The sequence below is a fragment of the Megalobrama amblycephala genome, linkage group LG2 (assembly GCF_018812025.1).
Source record: "Megalobrama amblycephala isolate DHTTF-2021 linkage group LG2, ASM1881202v1, whole genome shotgun sequence".
In the NCBI taxonomy this organism is placed as follows: domain Eukaryota; kingdom Metazoa; phylum Chordata; class Actinopteri; order Cypriniformes; family Xenocyprididae; genus Megalobrama; species Megalobrama amblycephala.
The window spans coordinates 19,951,147-19,969,468 of record NC_063045.1 but is presented as its reverse complement, the minus strand read 5'-3'; the positions used below and the strand labels follow the sequence as shown (position 1 = coordinate 19,969,468).

The 18,322-nt window shown below is 38.1% G+C and overlaps 1 protein-coding gene across 1 annotated transcript; it reads right to left on the bottom strand.

The window, feature by feature from the left end:
* Positions 1–33: 33 nt before the first annotated feature.
* On the bottom strand, positions 34–16,728 carry cilp2 (cartilage intermediate layer protein 2). Its single transcript, XM_048165428.1, is given in 11 exon segments — positions 34–2,259; positions 2,343–4,771; positions 5,969–6,126; positions 6,216–6,324; positions 6,454–6,771; positions 6,861–7,013; positions 9,066–9,119; positions 9,122–9,247; positions 9,381–9,650; positions 10,184–10,279; positions 16,460–16,728. Coding segments are annotated over 10 exon segments (3,765 nt in total). The 5' UTR covers positions 16,524–16,728; the 3' UTR covers positions 34–2,259; positions 2,343–2,354.
* Between the last annotated feature and the right edge of the window lie 1,594 nt (positions 16,729–18,322).

Below are 18,322 nucleotides of genomic sequence, written 5' to 3'. Positions count from 1 at the left end.
GCTTGATGGAATAAAACCAATGCCAATACAACATGTTTACAAGAGATCTTTATTTACATTCTGGTAAAACTGACAGACATTTTAATCCACAATTTACACATAAAACTGGCTTTTGAGATAGCAAGGTGGGAAATTTCATGCAGTCTACGTTACAATATGATTTGCATGGATTTTCAGCATTTGTTTTATGTAAGAGGTTTCTGAAACAAGCATGAACAGAGATTTGCAAGAGCACAGAGGCAACTATTCAACTCTCACTTTGTAGCGTAGACAATGCGGTAGAGTTATTATCAACGCACATTTTGCCAGAGGATATTCCTGGAAATTCTGTAGTCTCCCTGAGACCAGCCAGACAGTTGAAGTGAGGACAAACACTCTTTTGAAAGCTAACTGGAGGCCAACTAATTTTTTTAGCACCGTATTCATCCAATATCCACCTCCAGCTTGCCTCTGAAATAGAAATGTACAGTATAGATATGCTGAAAGACCAAAGGTTACATTGACTGAATATATTACAAAATTACAGTTTAAAGTTATTCAAGTTACAAATGTATGACTCAACATCACTCACAGGTGAGACTGCCTGGGATATAAAAAACAAACAAACATGATTTTAGTTGTTTTAAGTCTGTACTTGGCATACAGCAAAGTGTTTTACAGTTTAAATGGGAAAAAATGGATTAGAGTTACATATTTCATTTCCTAATGATTCTAGTTGGCCACAACAATGTGCTGTTAATGGCACAATTTAACATACTTTTTACGTAATTACATTTGGTCAACTGCAATTTTAGAAAAAATTGCCACATTCTGGATTATTTTCTTGAAGAAAATAATCCAAGGTATTATATAGGCAAGGTATTATATTTTTGTTCCTTTTAACATTTAATTTGATTATATTTCACAATATTGTTTATATTCTACCCGCACTGGGCAATCTTTGGAGACAAAGACAATAAACATTTCCACCATTATCTATTAAAACATGCAATGCAATCCCTCAACCGAATTAAATTCCTGCTTTGAACCAACACAGGATAGTGATGAATTTTACCGCATAAGGGATTAAACAAATCAAAGCAGAATTACCATAATGAAATCCTATTTGCAATGCTACCTACAAACATACCTCGGAAAATACAGTTGTCCAGCTCATGCAGGTCTGCGTGATTTTTTATGGTCCATTAAAAGTTGAAATCACACAACTGTTTTTTTGTAAATGTCCATAGTTACTTCAAGGTGGTTTTAAAATACTGCAACTGCATTTATGTTGCATTGTCAGCTGGCTAAATGAGAGGAGACTGCATTGGATTAGCAAGCTCAGATTCATTATGTCTAGGTTAAAAAACAGGTGCTTTGTAATTTGAAATTCAGATATACACTTACTGAGGGAATAGCCCAACATTTTAAACAGACCTATGGCTGATTGGCTCATAACATAGGACATTTTTGTTAGGACTCTCAAGTCATTATTGGAACACAATATTGCACTTTAGAAGACAGACAGAAACAAGAAACAAAATACAATCAGTTTACCCTAATATCTAGACATTATACACTGAGATGTACTGTATAAGTTGGATTTCATATCAAAAGAAAACTTTTAAATAGGCCGGTCAGGCGGTCAAAAGGATGATGAGGGCATTTAAAAAAAAGGCAATGTTGCATTAATTTGTGTTTGAAGTTAGATTATATCATTCTTTATGTCTCACCACATGTTTGTTTTGTCTACCTTGGCGATCCGTTCTGTTAAGGAATGCAATTCTTGGCTGGGGTCAGTCGTGCTTTGGACCGATAGTTGGCCAAATAACAACAAAAAGGAGACGAGACAGAACAAGCATCTTTGCTGCCTCGGGTCTAGTTCATTGCATCCCACAGAGTTCTCTAATATGTTGTTGATGAAAGGATTAGCAGCTGTCACACCTGACCTTAACCCCTACAGACTTGTCAATAATGAGTCAATAATCTAAATGTAGACACTCCACATAAGCACGTTTTGACATTTGAAATAAATAAATGAGATTATCCTGTACGAGTATTTGGCCTAATCATAAAATAAGTGTCTTAAACAATGAAGTAAACTTGAGAGGACAGTTTCCCATAGACAAACAGAAAGAGTTTAAATGTTTTCGGATAAATCAGGTAAGGATTTTGCTCCTTTGGGACAGAGCATCCAATATCACCCAGCTGGCCAAGTTTGGGATTTCCATTGCAGATTTTTTTGAGTCTTATTTCTTCATTCTTTTCAACCTGAAAGACCTGCATGTGGATAGAAAGCATACACCTGATTTTCATCAACATCTTGAAATAATTTTTTTTAAAAGTGCACTCAGAGAACTCACCTAAAGAAAGATCTACTGTCTTGGTTGTGTCCTGGTAGCAGGTCTCCTTCTATTAGTGTTAGTGGCTCTGCGGTTCTGGCTCCTGCCTTGTTGGCCAAAGGGGTAGGCCACCATTTGGGTTGACCCTCTTCTGACTTGCAATCCCTGGGACTCTCTCATCTCCCGTGCCATCTGTGTTAGTGTTAGGCCAGGATTTGTTTGCAAGCGCTGGAATAAGCTCTCACGATTCACAGTTCTTTTAGGGCAGCTGAACGTTAGTGCCACTCCAGAATCTGACTTCATCTCCCTGGAAAAACCATCTGAAGTTCCATCAAAGCAGCGGCCAATGGCAATCTCTTTGGCAACTCGTGGGTTTTGGTCAGTGACGGTATATATTCCGTAATTGTGTCCAAGGGGATCAACAGGAGCTAACATATTGAATGCATGAGACTCATTGTTCTGAAGAACAGGAGGGTGCTTTATTAGATACTCTTGCAGGAGACCATTGATGCCTATCCGACGGCAGTTGCCTTGTGGAATCACAGAAATGAGTGACCTGTCTACAATACCTTGATCAAAGAGCATCCCACTGCACTTGAACTCAAGACAAGCAGCAGAGGTGTTGGGATGGTGTAAGTCACGGGTACTACGAATGTCTCTAATGCCATACAACTGGCCCCTTGTTTGAGGATGAGTTCCACCAAGGTTTCTTGACCTTACCATGATTTCTGTAGCTCCATGAATCTTAACTTTGATGAAGCAAGCCCTGAACTCTTGTGGATTTGGCCACCAGGAAAGGTAGTCTCCAGTCCAAGATGTGAGGTCACTCTCCTGAAAGGGTACCACATTGTACTCGTATTTATCTTTTTCGACACGGAAGAAACGAAAGTGGTTGGCGTCAACAGGTGCATTTTCACATCCAATTAAACTCTGGTAAGGATAGATTGGACCATTTGTTTCATCAAAATTGTTAGGGTTTGGTTTGGCCAGGTTGATTCTGAAAGCGGTTTTCTTAAGTGCTGGATCCTCATGATCTGAGCGCTGGTAATCTAACTTCCCTAAGTAAGGTTGAGACACGCCAATAATGTTTGGGTTCATTTTTGGCATTGAGGGGGCTGCTTCCAATTCCTCACCTCCCATTATAGCCGTGACGTAAGCCGTGTATGCATCAGGCCTCTGAGCATCGCAGAAAGCTGGAAGACAAGCACCATTTGGTCCTGTTATCACACTATCAAAGCGACCCCATGCCCTTGGATTTGACGAGTAACCAGGCTTGGGCTCCAGGTTTATCAAGTTTATTACCACTCCTTCTAGTTGCTCATTGGGCAGGAACTTGTCGCTCATGTACGCCCTCACCTTGACATAACAGCGGCGATTTTCAGGTACATCGAGATTGAACAACCTACGCTCCCTGATTTCCATATTTCCTATCAGGAAGGTGCGCTCCTCTCGTTTGTTCCTCCCACTGCCAGCAATGGTACTTTGTGTGGGTTGAAAGTTACTTTCCTCCTCCCAAATGCCTGTGTCGGGATTGAGGGACCAGAGTTTCATAGTAGGAATGTGCTCCTGCATCTTAACGTGCTCTGTATCAAGGAGAACCTGGACTGCGCCGGCTCCTAGAACCTCCTGGTTTGCCCCATCTCGGAAATCTACTGAAAACATTCCGTATGTCCTGAGAGGGAGCATGTCTCCTTCATCGTCTACAAAGTTGAGATCACCAGGGGCAGCAGCAGCCATGGTAATGTTGCGTGGGTCGAGGAACGTGACACTGGCCTTAACAGTCCCTTCGTACACTTCTCCTGTGTTTTTATGGAAAGAATTTGGAGGTATCACCAGTTGACCGATAGGGTCCTCGCCTTTAATTTCACCTAGGTAAATGGTATTGCTTTCGGCAGCATTGATATCAATAGGTTCTTGCTTCCTCATCACTTTTACATCATGATAGACTGCACCTCCTCTTTTGTCAAAAATAAAAACCTTGATTGTGTCGATGAACTTCTGAGAAGGGTCGACAAAGTTTACCACAAGACGCTGTGTATCTGGAGACACCTGGATTGTGAAACCACCCTGATATCCCGTGGTACCTATCCGTTCCTTTCCTATGTAAATGTGTCCAAAGCGAAGGGGTTCATCATTGTCTGTTGCCACCACTCTGCCCCGTACAAGGACTTTGGGCTCCACACAGGTCTGGCAGCCACATTCACTTACAACTTTGATAGGCAGGGTGTAACGGCCACATTTGATCTCTCTAGTGTCCATTTGTTTGACCCCACAGCAGAAGCCGGATCCATCCCTGCAGCGCATGTCAAAGTCCAGTGATCCAGGGCATTTGTTGTGTGGACAGCGACCTGCATTGTAAAACTTGGAGTCTGTTCCTGGCTGCCTGCAGTCAAATGGCAATTTGATCAAGTAAGAATCGGGTGTTGAGTTGCATGCTGGTGATCCTTTAGCTGTGAAAACAAAATTTGAGATCAGTGTGCTATATTTTCAGATAAATTTACATGATAAAAAAAAAATGTTTTCAGAGAAAATATTTACATTTATTCAAATCAAGCTTATTTTCCTTATCCCATTGATTTTTTCTTTTTTAACATAAAACTGATTCTTAAAACAGAGAAAAAGAAAATGCTATACAATGTTGAAGTGTATTTCCTTGTTATAAAGATGTTTTGATAGTATTTTTGACTTGTATCACAGTAAGAATGTTTTACAAAAAATATTTTGCAGTGTTTATCTTATTAGTTGACCTTTACCAGCCAAAGACATACATACCACTTGGTTTAAAGCAAAATATTAATGTTTCAGAAAATAAAAACTTCCAGTCACTGAACTTGGAAGCTTGAAAAGGGAGCCATGACTTGATAAAGTATTGTTTCTGGTTAAATTTCATGATCTCATTCTGTCACCATATTAATGACTGCCGTCAATATTGTCACATTACCACTCTACTGTTAATGCTGCTCATTTGTTCATTAGAGAGCTGTTTTTTCCTTTAAAATGACACTTATTTGAGAGGGCAACCATGTAATCTTATTTGAAGTGGATGAAATTTAATTTACAGAAAACTTTTCTCCTGTAGCTGTTGTTTAAATGCAAGAGTGAATACAAAACACATTAATCATCCTCCATTAAGAATCCTGCTGTGACAGGTGTTAGTGTTTCATTCAGCAAAGCACATTTCATATGCCATAATGATTAAGAAGCAAAGAGATCCCTCAGACAAAGTCTAGGGCTGATTGCTTTAGCACACATTTCAGCAGACTATTTCTGACAATCTATATCTTGGATAATAAGCATCATGGGAATTCTCAAAATGTGTAGTTATGTGAGCAAAAGTAGAAATACATACTTGTCTGAGGATGAAAAAACAGGATTTATTGACGAGCTTGGATTTCACTTTAATACGGAGAGAGGGTGGGATTTAAGGATTTTAGTCTGCCCACCACAACTTCTTTCCAGTCATTCCTTGTTTAGAAAGTGGTATTTTCTACCAACTTAAACATAATAAAATACTGTACCGCACATGTCACTAGACATTAGAGACTTTAATATTTCATTAGAGACCTCAATATTTAATGGGGTTATTTTTCTTCTTTAGGGACATTTTGACAAATCCCCGTTGACCGCTAAAATGGTTTTGCACTTACCGAAAACAGTGAGGACGGCTGGAGTAGACTTGATGCTGCCTGTCAGACTAGTTGCTTTGCAGTGATATTGCCCTGACTGCTCTGGTTTCAGGTCCCGCAATATCAAATCTTCATCGTACTTGTATTTTGTGCGATTCAATAAAGTTCCGTTGTGGTACCTTTGAATCAAACAAATTAATGTTTTCTGTAACTAAGACATTAACGCCATATGTCAGAAAATCTAATTATAAACTTCATTGTTTTTTACCAGTAATATTTGTCAGGTTTTGGTGTTCCTGTTGCTCTACAGCAAAGGGTTGCACGTTGTCCCTCGTAACGTACTTTGTCTTCGGGATGTTTCTCAATATATGGCTTTTCTGTAAGACAAACCAATAATGCAACAACTCATGGTAAGATTTGTTGAAATTAAGCTATCAATGTGGGATAATCCATATCCAACTTCAATGTATTAATATTATAACTTTTTCACTTTTCTTCTTCTTTACCTGAGGATCGTAAGACAGCCCGTACCCAGAGTTCATCAGTGCTGTTGATGGAAACAGGGAGTGTGATGGGAGCAAATTTATCCTTCATTATTATTACTTGGGTCTGAGGGTTGGTGCACAGTCCTTCAATCTTGAATTGACCCTTGGCATCAGTGTGGGCACGGATGACCTTGGCTTGGCTGGCCAGAGCCACTGTGGCGTCAGCCACTGGGACACCTGTAACGGTGAAGACCTCCCCGTGTAGCGTCTGTCCATCACAGATACAGTAGCTGCAGTCCTTATTGGGACGTCCCCCAGGACAGACACGTTTGCATGCCACTATAAAAAAATAAAATAGGTGTTTTGATTTCAAAGTAGCAAAAAAATGATGGCTTTTCAAAAATTGTGTGTTTTGTAATACACAATACCTGGGCATGGATTTCCACACTTATGGACCTCTACGGGTCGTCCTGTACACTGAATCTTAGTTGAAGATCTGTGACATGTCCTACGTCTTGTCCTGCGTCCCTTTCCACAGGTCACTGAGCAAGCACTCCATGAACCCCATTGGCTCCACAAGGCTGTTTAGATTTGAGGGAAAACAGTGGTTAATTTAAATGTCTGACATCATCCTATCAAGTTAAAGGAAGAGAACACCTTAGCAAACAAATAGACACCATACATGCTAAAACCACTCAGAACGCCCTAGGAAATTAATAGAAATGTTTTGGCAAACACCCACAACACACTAGCATCATGGTGGATAGTTTTGTGCAAATGCCACTCACATTTTCAGAAAATGTAAAAATTTGGTTAATGCTTTAAGGCAAAGAAAATGAGCAAATCCTACAAACTTTATACTAAAAACAAGACAAAAAATCCTCTTTGTTATTTTTCTATTTGAATATACATGTGTGCGCGTGCATGTGTGTGTACAGAAATGTCAGACTGCATTTTGACATCTTTGCCAGTGTGGGTACATTGATTTCATGATCAAAGACAACAAAGCTCTGTACATACAGAAACATGTTTTGGTTTAGCCAGCTAATTGGGCACCACATGTGTCATGTAAATGTCAGCAGGATGTGATCGCTCTCGAGGATCACGAGTGGAAAATAAGCCTCAATTCTGAGTTGAGTGTCAAAATGTTTCAAGTGATTCAGAAATGCATCAAAAACAAACATTTGGACGTATCTACAAAGAGCATACAATGAGCATGCGACACCTTACTGCTGTCTAAAAATCAGGCTTTATCCTGCAGAAAAAAGTTTAAACCAGCCTAATGGTTTAAAGGGGTTTTTAGGTACTTTGAAACAACTGGTCGACTAGCTAAGCCATTATAATACCTTCTTACCCTTACGGAAAAAAAGTTTATTCAAGTGTGCTATTAGTATACTTCTTTTGACCTAAATATAAGAAAGTATATTTTCGGTCTACTTTTCATATACTTCTCAGAAATATACTTTATGTACTTCTCAGAAATATTGCAAAAATTGCACTTAAGTATACATGACTTATACTGACAGAAAGGTCTAAGCATATTTGGACTATACATGTACTCAATCTTTCCTAATTCTGAGTATTTGAATTTTTGTGTAGGCTAGTCCACTGTTAGTGTACATAGGAATTTACTTCAAATCTACTTTACTCTTTCCCCGCCACTTACAAAAATTTTCTGCTATCCCTGTTTTCACTGTTATACAGTAGGGGGCGCTATTATGCATCTTCTAGTACAGAATCTCTGGATCAAAACACAGGTGAAGAAGAAGCAGAAACAACTGAATTGCTTCATTCTGAATCTGATTCCGATGTAGTCTTTGAAAAAATGCGATTTCCCAGCTTTTTGTTTAAAATGTTGCTTTTTAAATTAAACTTAACCACATTCATGTGTTGATAAAAAAGGATGCATGAAGCTAGAATATTGTTTTTAAATGGAAAGTGTTAAAGTACAGTTAAAGGTATATTTCAAGTATAAAAAACTGATACCTAAATAGGAACATAGTAGTATACTTATACTGTATAAATAGTAAACTATGATGATGTTATTTTCACTTAAAGAAAACTTAAAAGTATACTTGCAGTTTACTAAGAGAATACTTCAAAGTGTACTTTTCATTAACTAAAAAATGTTACTACAAGTACAAGTACAGTACTACAAGTATTGTAATAGCAAACTACTAGTATACTTAAAAGTTCACTTGTAGTACAGATGCAGTACAAATGAGAAATGTAGTTGTGAACTAGTTGTTTACTACTGTTATAGTGCACTTAAACATATACTTTTACATACTAAAAAGTGGACCAATTTAGTCCCAAGCAGTACTGGAATAGTACACTTACAAGTTTACTTCTAGTACATTGATATGTGTATGTTTATTTCATAAAGTATACTTAAAAACATACTTTAACATTACTTAAATGAACTTGAGGTATACTTCTTTTTTGGGTAGGGTAAGGTTAGCCAAGTTGGATGAGAACAACTAGAACAGATTAAACCAACTAAAAACCATCTTTGGTTGATTTAAGTGGTTTTTAGCAGATGCTACTGAAACTTAGCTATGAAGACTAGAAATCCATATTATATCATTAAGTGTTATAAAAGGTTGTCAAATTCATATTTGTTCTTTGTATACCTTCACATGGTGGGGTTGAACACTCTCTCCGTTCGATGTGAGGTCCCACGCAACGGGCGAAAGCAGCAATGGAAGAGGTTGCGTGCTCATGCATTTCCTCTGACGGACTTGGATGCCAACATCGTTACAGGCAGTGGCAGAGCAAGGCGTCCATTCACTCCAGTCGGTCCAGTATGAGTGGACTTAAGAAACAACAACAACAAAAAAAACTCTCATATGTTAAAATGCATAACACTCATATGTTAAAATGATGCTTATGCCTCCATATGGAATACACTTCTCTACTTTGATGGATTGTCTCTTGACTAATTGTACCTGGTGGACACTGGAATCGCACATGGTAATTGGAGCAGCTGCGACCAAGCGGCTGCTCCTTATTGATGCACCAGAAGCCCTTCTCCAGACTGGAATGGACCACCTCCCCTGTATCTGCAGCTGCAACCCAGTCTGTGGTACGGGCCTCCATGGCTACAGGTCGCGAGCAAACCCTTTCCCGATAGTAGAAGCGAATGGCTTCTAACCTCTCGTAGTCCCCGTTTCCTCCCGGATGGTCGATATTGAACCAGGATGTCCACTCGGTCACGCCTGGGTTACACAAAACAAAGATGAGAGTAAGATGTTTTACAAGAACAGTATGCTCTTGCCAGTGACCCAAAGATGTGAAGAAAGAGAGTTTCCAGATTACGTCAGATTTCTGCCCCATTGTGCTTGGTTTACTCCAAAAGATTAGTCCAGCTTTTTTGCATCATATTAAAATACAATCTGTGTCTCACAAAAGTTTATGTCAATCTATCCCATGGGAGGTATGAACCAGATGACGTTATTCAAGGCAGAGAGAGCTGCCTGAATTGTCTAAGAGACAACTTATTCTCTTGCTCCAATTAGGAACATGTGTAAACTCATTTACACGTAAACGAGTCAATGTTTTATTGTTCCAGCATAGCAGTGGCTATATGCCTTCATCATTAAGGCTCACATTTAATGAAGACGGATGACTCCAGAATTTATTACATCACAATTTTTAGCATCACAAAGATCCACAACGCGGTTTGGATCAACTAGGACACCACAAATTAGTTGATTGCATAAAAAGAGCAGGTTAATATATCCATAACTACCTGTGGTCTGTGGTTCCATAAGGCTGTTGTAAGCCAGCTTTCTGTTCCTGTCCGTTTTGTTTAACCTCTGAAGATGTGAGCTGTCCCAGATGGGTCCTGTGGGAATGCAAACTTTATTACAACGCACTCAACAAAGGTGCTACCAAAGGAACATTGGCTGCAGTTACATCTACAAGGAACATTGACCTCCTTAGGGACTAACTAAATTTGGTCTTAAAAAGTTGGACACAAAATTTGTTTGATCTATTACAGTGCAATATCATTTGCAATGTAATAGATCAGAAAAACGTACTCCTTGCACGTTCCTTAGGTTGCAGACACGTCTGCGAATGTGATCGGAAAATCCTGCTTGGCTTTGTGGTAAATGGAATGTGTGCTAAAGACATTCAATATTTAAGTACTGACTTTTTTTTGTGCTCTCGGCATCGGTGCCACCTGAGTCCAAGTGGCCTACTTTTATCAGCTCAGAAGCCCTTGGCATCTATGGCCCTTCTGAACCACATCCAACCAGTTTTGAGTTAGCACCTGATATCTGATCTCATGATTGGCCTGAGGAAGACACATTTGGTCCATTTCTGCACTGTATCTCTTTCCGCTCTGTCTGGTCACGTCGGGAGATGCTGCAAACATATGGAAGTGAAGCATGCTCGATGGCCTGATCCCCTACATCCATTCTCAAACTAATCTGGAGACACTTACTAGCCAGGGCCCCAAAGGAGAAGATAGAGTAATGGGAACAAACACATGGCGTCTCGTGCTTTCTAGATGACACACTGCCAGAAGATGCACTCCCACATCCCAGGCGGAGGACAGTGGGCCTCCGGTGCTTCATGCGGACTGCCCTGTGTGTCGAAGGTATATCCCTGAATCCCTTTCCAGAACTTGCTTATAGTGTGCTGTGATAAGGAAATCATAGACCGAGGGATTCATTCACCAATGCCATTATTTTTTTCCAAAGGAGACGTGTCCCACAGATGTAGCCAAGCCTAACATCCTCAAGTAGAAACAGCACAGTGTCTTGACAGTGGATCGTTACTGGCATTACTCAACACACACTGAAGCGCTTATCTGCGGCAGACATGTCAGTCACGGTCGACACTTTGCAGGACTTACTCCAAGCCACCATTACTGTGATTATATGCCTCTCAAATATTGCATTGATTTACCTTGCAGGTTCACCTGAAAGAGAGCTTGTCATTCCCAAAGTATAGATCACAGAATATGAGAACGTCATTATTTCAGTTATACATGAAGTTATCCTGAATGGCCTGCTGTGTTAGTGGCACTGTGTCACTTTTAAAGTGCTTTCTAAATACCACACTTAGAAAAAATAGGCTAATGATTAAGAAAAGCGCAGTTGTCTCCGCCATGTGATGTTATTCCGGTAGCTAGTTAGGCTCTCTTCAAATTCCTCCATCATGACAGTAAAGGGCCTTCAAATCAAGGACAATCACCTTAATTATAGTTAAGTTTTAATAATGGTTCGGATTCTATGAGAATAGGAAAATCCACACCACAGTTGTAACGATGACAACACAGAGAACGATATTGTTTGAATCGCTCTCAGAATGATTTTTTTTCTAGCTGATGAATTATAAAAACATTTATAGCCAATCAGAATCTACCAGACTTTAAAGAGTGCGAGCATTGAAAGCAGCAAACAACATAACTGCAGTGTGCTCTTATAATACACAGAACGTCATCGTCTGTTGGTGTGGACGCTAATATGCTTATTGTTATAGATATCGTTCATGGTGTGAGCAGGTTTTAAAGGGTTAGTACACCCAAAAATGAAAATAATGTCATTTATTACTCACCCTCATGTCATTCTACACCTGTAAGACCTTCGTTCATCTTTGGAACACAAATTAAGTTATTTTTGATTAAATCCGATGGCTCAGTGAGGCCTGCATAGACAGCAATGTCAACTTCTCAAGATCCAGAAAGGTACTCAAAACATATTTAAAACCGTGAGTTCAGTGGTTCAATCATAATATTATAAAGCAAAGAGAAATATTTTGTGTGCCAAAAAACAAAATAATGACTTTTCAACGATATCTAGTGATGGCCGATTTCAAAACACTGCTTTGAATCTTTTGTTTCGAATCGATGATTCAGATTGTGTGTCAAAATGGCAAACTGCTGAAATCACATGACTGTGGCGCTCCGAATCACTGATTCAAAACAAAAGATTCGAAGCAGTGTTTTGAAATCAGCCATCACTATATTGTTGAAAAGTCGTTATTTTGTTTTTTTGGCGCAGAAAAAGTATTCTCGTCGCTTTTTAATATTAAGGTAAAACCACTGAGCTCACATGAACTGTTTCAAATATATTTTGAGTACCTTGAGAAGTTCAGTGACATTGCTGTCTATAGAGGCTTCACTGAGCCATCGGATTTCATCAAAAATAACTTAATTTGAGTTCCGAAGATAAACAAAGGCCTTACGGGTGTAGAACGACATGAGGTTGAGTAATAAATGACATTATTTTCATTTTTTGATTGACCCAACCCTTTAACTGACCTGAAAAAGAAAAATCAAACATAGAACAAGACAGTACTCAGTAATGCCTGAAAATTGGGTGGTGAATTGTGATCACGACGTCAAGCATACACTATGGCTTAAATCTAAAGTTTTTCCAAAAACTTGAACAATAAATCTTTATAACACCTACAGTGCCCACCAATATAATTAGCAATAACCACATCACAGAATATAGTCTGTTTTATTCCAAGACGGAAGAACTGCGTGTCCATGGCTTCAGTGGAACCTTGTAATATCCACACCCAGTAACAGGACATTATTAGGATCAGGTGTGTAAAAATTATTTACCTTGCAGTGGAAACTAGCAACTATTTATATATCAGTGTCCTCCTAACATAGACTGACACCCTGTCCTCCCATAACAAACCACTCGTGCCAAGTTTATTTTGGGAGATGGCTCTCACACAAGAGGGTGATTTAAACTTTGTTCAGCAATTCTGTGATTATTTTGTACCTATCTTATTGCCAGGGGTTTTACCCCACAATATAAAGTGCAGTATCATTACTCTTTTAGGACTTCTCGCGTCACCTCATAAAGTCTGCACAGTGTCCAATAGCCATACTCAGACAATTAATCCATTCACGCAAATAACAGTCTGTGGCCTTTTAATAAGACATTCCCCCTTTTTAATGTGCGTTTGGAGTGTTGCTACCCAAGCCAGAAGCTAATCAAAATACATGCAAGGGTTGGGTTTTAATAAAATAGCTACGTCAAAGCTGTGGCAGAGTGGTTAGCGCACATGCTGTAGACGTGCTGTTTACCCGGGAATCATTTTTGGTCTACTGTCTGTAAATAAAAGCCTCCCAGGACAGACTCAAAAACATGCCAAGATTTAGCTGGCACTAGCATTATTCTTTCTGAAAGTTTTTCCCAGGTTCTTCCGAAAAGGAAAGGTAAATCATTCTGGCATGTTATGTAATCCCTTTGACAAAGCGCTATAGTGCTAACCCACATTCTCAATATGTATTAGAGAGAGAGCGAAAACACTGTGATGTCTTTAATGCAGTATACGAGGTTGGTAACAAGCAGGGATTTGTTTGAAATCAGAGGCATTTCATTTAAGAAGGCAGTGTGCCCGGGCAGTGGTCTCGAAATTGCATTCCACATCCCATCGTGTTTTAATGAATGCAAATGAGAGCTCCAAAGTGGTTTTGTCTGTGTGTTTATCCTGCGTCGGCAAACATATGGAAGTAGTTTTGTGCATCTGGCACATGTCCTGGCTGAGGTGTGCTCGAATGGAAGATGGTGAGCTCTGTCTGATTGGGTTGAGAAGAAGATTAGAAGATACCAAATGTTCCATAGACTCTGAAGTGGGATGCATCTGTGCTCTATTATTCTAAACTGAACTGCTCCATTGTCACTGCATAATAATGAAATCATAGCCAGATTGGTGTTTTTTTTTTTTTTTTTTTTTTTAATGATCTGGATTAGTTTACCTTGTCTTTGAACTGGTGTATCCATATATCCATGTATTTTTTGTAATTAAAAAGACTTTAATTAGCCTTTTTAAATTTGTTTTCCAGTAAATATTTTAAAAAAATCTTTTAAAAATATATAGATTCATTATTATTAATAATTAAGACTTGTTTTCTTAGATCACATTTTGAAAATGTAGTAATATGTCATTGATTTTTCACTTTTCTTTTTCTGATTTTAGTAAAACAAGTGAAAAAAACCTTCCATGGCACAAAATTAAACCTTTAAGTCTTATATTAATACTTATGTTGCTTTTCGAGTAAACACATATATATATATATATATATATATATATATATATATATATATATATATATATATATATATATATATATATATATATATATATATATATATACATATATATATATATATATATATATATATATATATATATATATATATATATATATATATATATATATATATATATATATATATATATATATATATATATATATATATATATATATAGTGAATTCAGGTTGATTGGGACACTTTTTCCAAGTCATCTCAATCACCCAGAATTCACCCTATATATATATAGCCTATATATAGTAGTCAACATTTGAAGTGGATCAAAACCTTACATCAAAGTTGTCCTAAAACCTTCTTCTTAGGACAACTTAGTTCTTAGGACAACTTTGATGAACTTTTTTGATCCACTTCAAATGTTGACTACTGTGTGTGTATATATATATATATATATATATATATATATAGGCCTATATATATGAAGACTTCAGATGCAAAAGCCTCTAAGTGCCGTCTGAAATTTTCTTCTAAAATGAAAATTTTTATCAAGCTTGTATGTTTAGGTTCAGTAATTTCACTTTAATGGCAATTAATAGGCCCTTTTCATTGCCATTAAAGTGAAATAACTGAACATAAACATATAAGCTTGATAAAAATTATTATTTTATAAGAAAATTTCAGATTTTGCCAAGATTTTGCCTCACATAAGGGATGTAGTAAATAGAAGAAAATCACTCTAACGCACGAAATGAATGTTCTTATAAAAATATGGCTGCGACAGATAAAGGACACTAAAAATGTTATGTTAAATTTACATTTATTATTATTAGCCTATCTATTATTGTATAAACAATTCTTTCGCGAAATATGCTAAACGCATTTTGTCCAGTCAGAATTAAGAGACGGGGGTGTTCGTTGTACACATTTTTAACGGTCAGGTAGCAGCCCCTTCACGGAAAAATTACGAAATTGAGATGTATAACCTCTCGCTCATTACCTTTGATCCCTCTTTCCACTCTCTTTTTCACATCAAAGCAACAAAGGTCGATGTGCCGGGCAGCTGAACTTCAGAGCAAAGTGAAACATCTGGAGAATAAATCGTTTGAATGGAGCAGATTAGAGAGTGGCAATATTTACTTTGGAGCGTTGAAAATGGCTTCGCCGTGCCCTGGATGAAACTGGCACGAGCGCGCGGGCTTGCAGCTCATTACCGGATGACTGAGCGACATCTGGTTATTTAAAACCGAATTTTAGTCCTAAAGGTTTTTAAAAGCCTTGACTTAGACCTCAGCAATGTCAGGCGCTATTTTCCGTGCCGGCTGTCTACTTGTGTTGGGAAACAGGTAATAAATTCCGCAGAGAGGTTGAGGTGGACCGGAGACCACTGTGGACTGACAGTGAATGGAAAAGAGACCGGTGCTGCTCCAAAATGTCAGTCTGAGACGCTGGGCAGTTTTCCAGTATATTTCGCGACAATCAGTCATTCAAATAATGAATTCCTCTACAGTCATTTATTTATTTATTTATTTATTTTCAAAGCAAAAACATTTGAATGACGCGTGAAGTTTAAAATAATGCTGCTTTGTGACACTATTGTCACTATTTTTCATAGGGCTTTTTAATGGTAATATGATAAGGTGCCATACTGCTGTTCTCATGTCAACACATGGCAGTTATTTATTATAAATGGTAGTTGCTTAAAATTCATATTCATCTGTTTGAATTTACATAGGCCTAGCTAATTACTAACTTTCCTTTTAAAGTGTCAATTAATGTGCAATGAGTCAAACAGAAGCAGATTTGTAAAGCAAAAATTGTGATTTACTAAAGATCACTCCAGCCATGAAAGTTGATAGCCTACAGCTCTCACAAACAAACAAGCTCTCTGTTTTTCTAAGTCTTAAGTGCTGACAGCTGTATCCAAACTGTTACATAATTAATTAATAACATCCTTACATGTTCTAATTAAGACAGTTATGAGATTATTTAAATTACATTACCTTGTGCCAGAGACACAACTAAGACGGTAGACAGCACCAGAGTCACGACTGTGAAGTCCCACATAGTGCCACTGTCAATGATGGGCAGCTGTTGGTAACAAAAAATAAATTAAACACACACACACAAAAGAAAAATAGGTATGGGTTTGTCAAGTTTTTGAGAGACTTGACCGATGAATTAGTTTTCCCCGTCCTTCAAAATCAAGTCTGATAGTTTTGTGAAGTTCCCAGAGTTTTAAAAGACAGGATGGAGTGGAGAATGGTCCAGACCAGCCCCCTCCTGCTCGCCATTGGCCAGTGCACTAACATCTGTGTTCTTATATCATTCCAACAGACAAAAAACAACAGACAGAGATGTAGGAGAAAGGTGAATGTTGCAACAGAAAAATGTTTTGTTTGTGTTTTTAATCAAGTTATGCTGCATTACCAGAGATCTGTGTGCTTGAGCAGAACAATAAATCACATTGTGTATTTTATTATGTCCCGGCCTGGAGCATTACATCATTTCAACCACAAATGAGGATGATAATATGATGGCAGCAGATGAATTGAAGTTTTAAAAATCTGTTTATTTCATAATGTAATTTTCATATTTTACTGACATGCAACTGTCGAGCATTTCAGCAATGTTCCTCCAACGTTCAGTGACTCAACAGACAGTAAAATGACCGTAATGTGACACACCTGTTGCAAAAATAGGTGGAGTTGTAAACAGCCGAATGGTTCAAAGTTTCTAACTGTCACAGATACTGATTCACAATAACTATTTTGCATTGTTTGAAGGTGAAGTGTGTAATATTTTCTCTGTTAATATCCCAGCATAATGTGTAAAGATAACTAAAAATAAGACAAGCACTTAAAAAATGGTGAATTAAAAAAAAAAAAAAAAAAAATTCAAAACAAGTGGTTGATTCAAAACAAGTGGTTGGAATTAAATGTTTGTTTTACTGACAAACCGTAGATGGATGAGTGTTCAGAAAACCTGTTTGAAACTCATTATTTCATTAATTCGGTATGGTGCCTCAAGTTGCACAGAAATTACATACCTCTCCTTCAATTTGTTTAATTAGCAGCGATACTACAATTTTGACTGATATCGATTGGTCATTAACTATGAATGGTCGATAATAATGTCTAAACAAATTTCTGTCATTGAGTGTTTGGCATGGTAATGCATTTGACACTGTTAATATGTTGGATCTTGGTGGAATATATCTGCTACGCTGCTGCTGCAGACCAAGTACGGGACGTGCTACTGCCAGTACAAACGTGACACGCTTCGTGAGCAAGTGACATGCTGCTGCTCAGGGGCGTAGCAGCCATTTTAAAAATGGGAGGGGGGAGGGCAGCTGTCAGGTGATGTGACCCTCAAAGGCAAACAAATTATGTATATAATGTACAAAGTATGTACATTCATGTTCATATAATAAATTCTAAATAGAAAACACTGCCTTAAAACTTTCTACTCTGGACGCGAGCAGCACAATGCGACAAAAGACGGCAGAACTCAATAATCAGTTATGTCTCATTTAGCAGAAGCTTTTTTCGCATTGCATGATCGCATCGCATCCAGTATAGATGCGATGTTACAATAGCTTAAATCATAACAGAAATTTGATCGCATGATTCGCGTCATCGCGACATAACACATACATACAGTGTGTGTTTGAAAAAAGGATGTAATTGTATGGGATGTAACCCCAGACCGCTAAAGAGCAAAGAAACAAGCGAATGAATGAAAGAAATCGCGAGAGCAACAGGAGATTTGAAGCTCATGGCAGACGTGCCCAAAAGATGATTCGCCTTGCGAATTGGCTGAATGTTAGTTCACCCAAATCTAAGTAACAAATCAGAGAACATGGG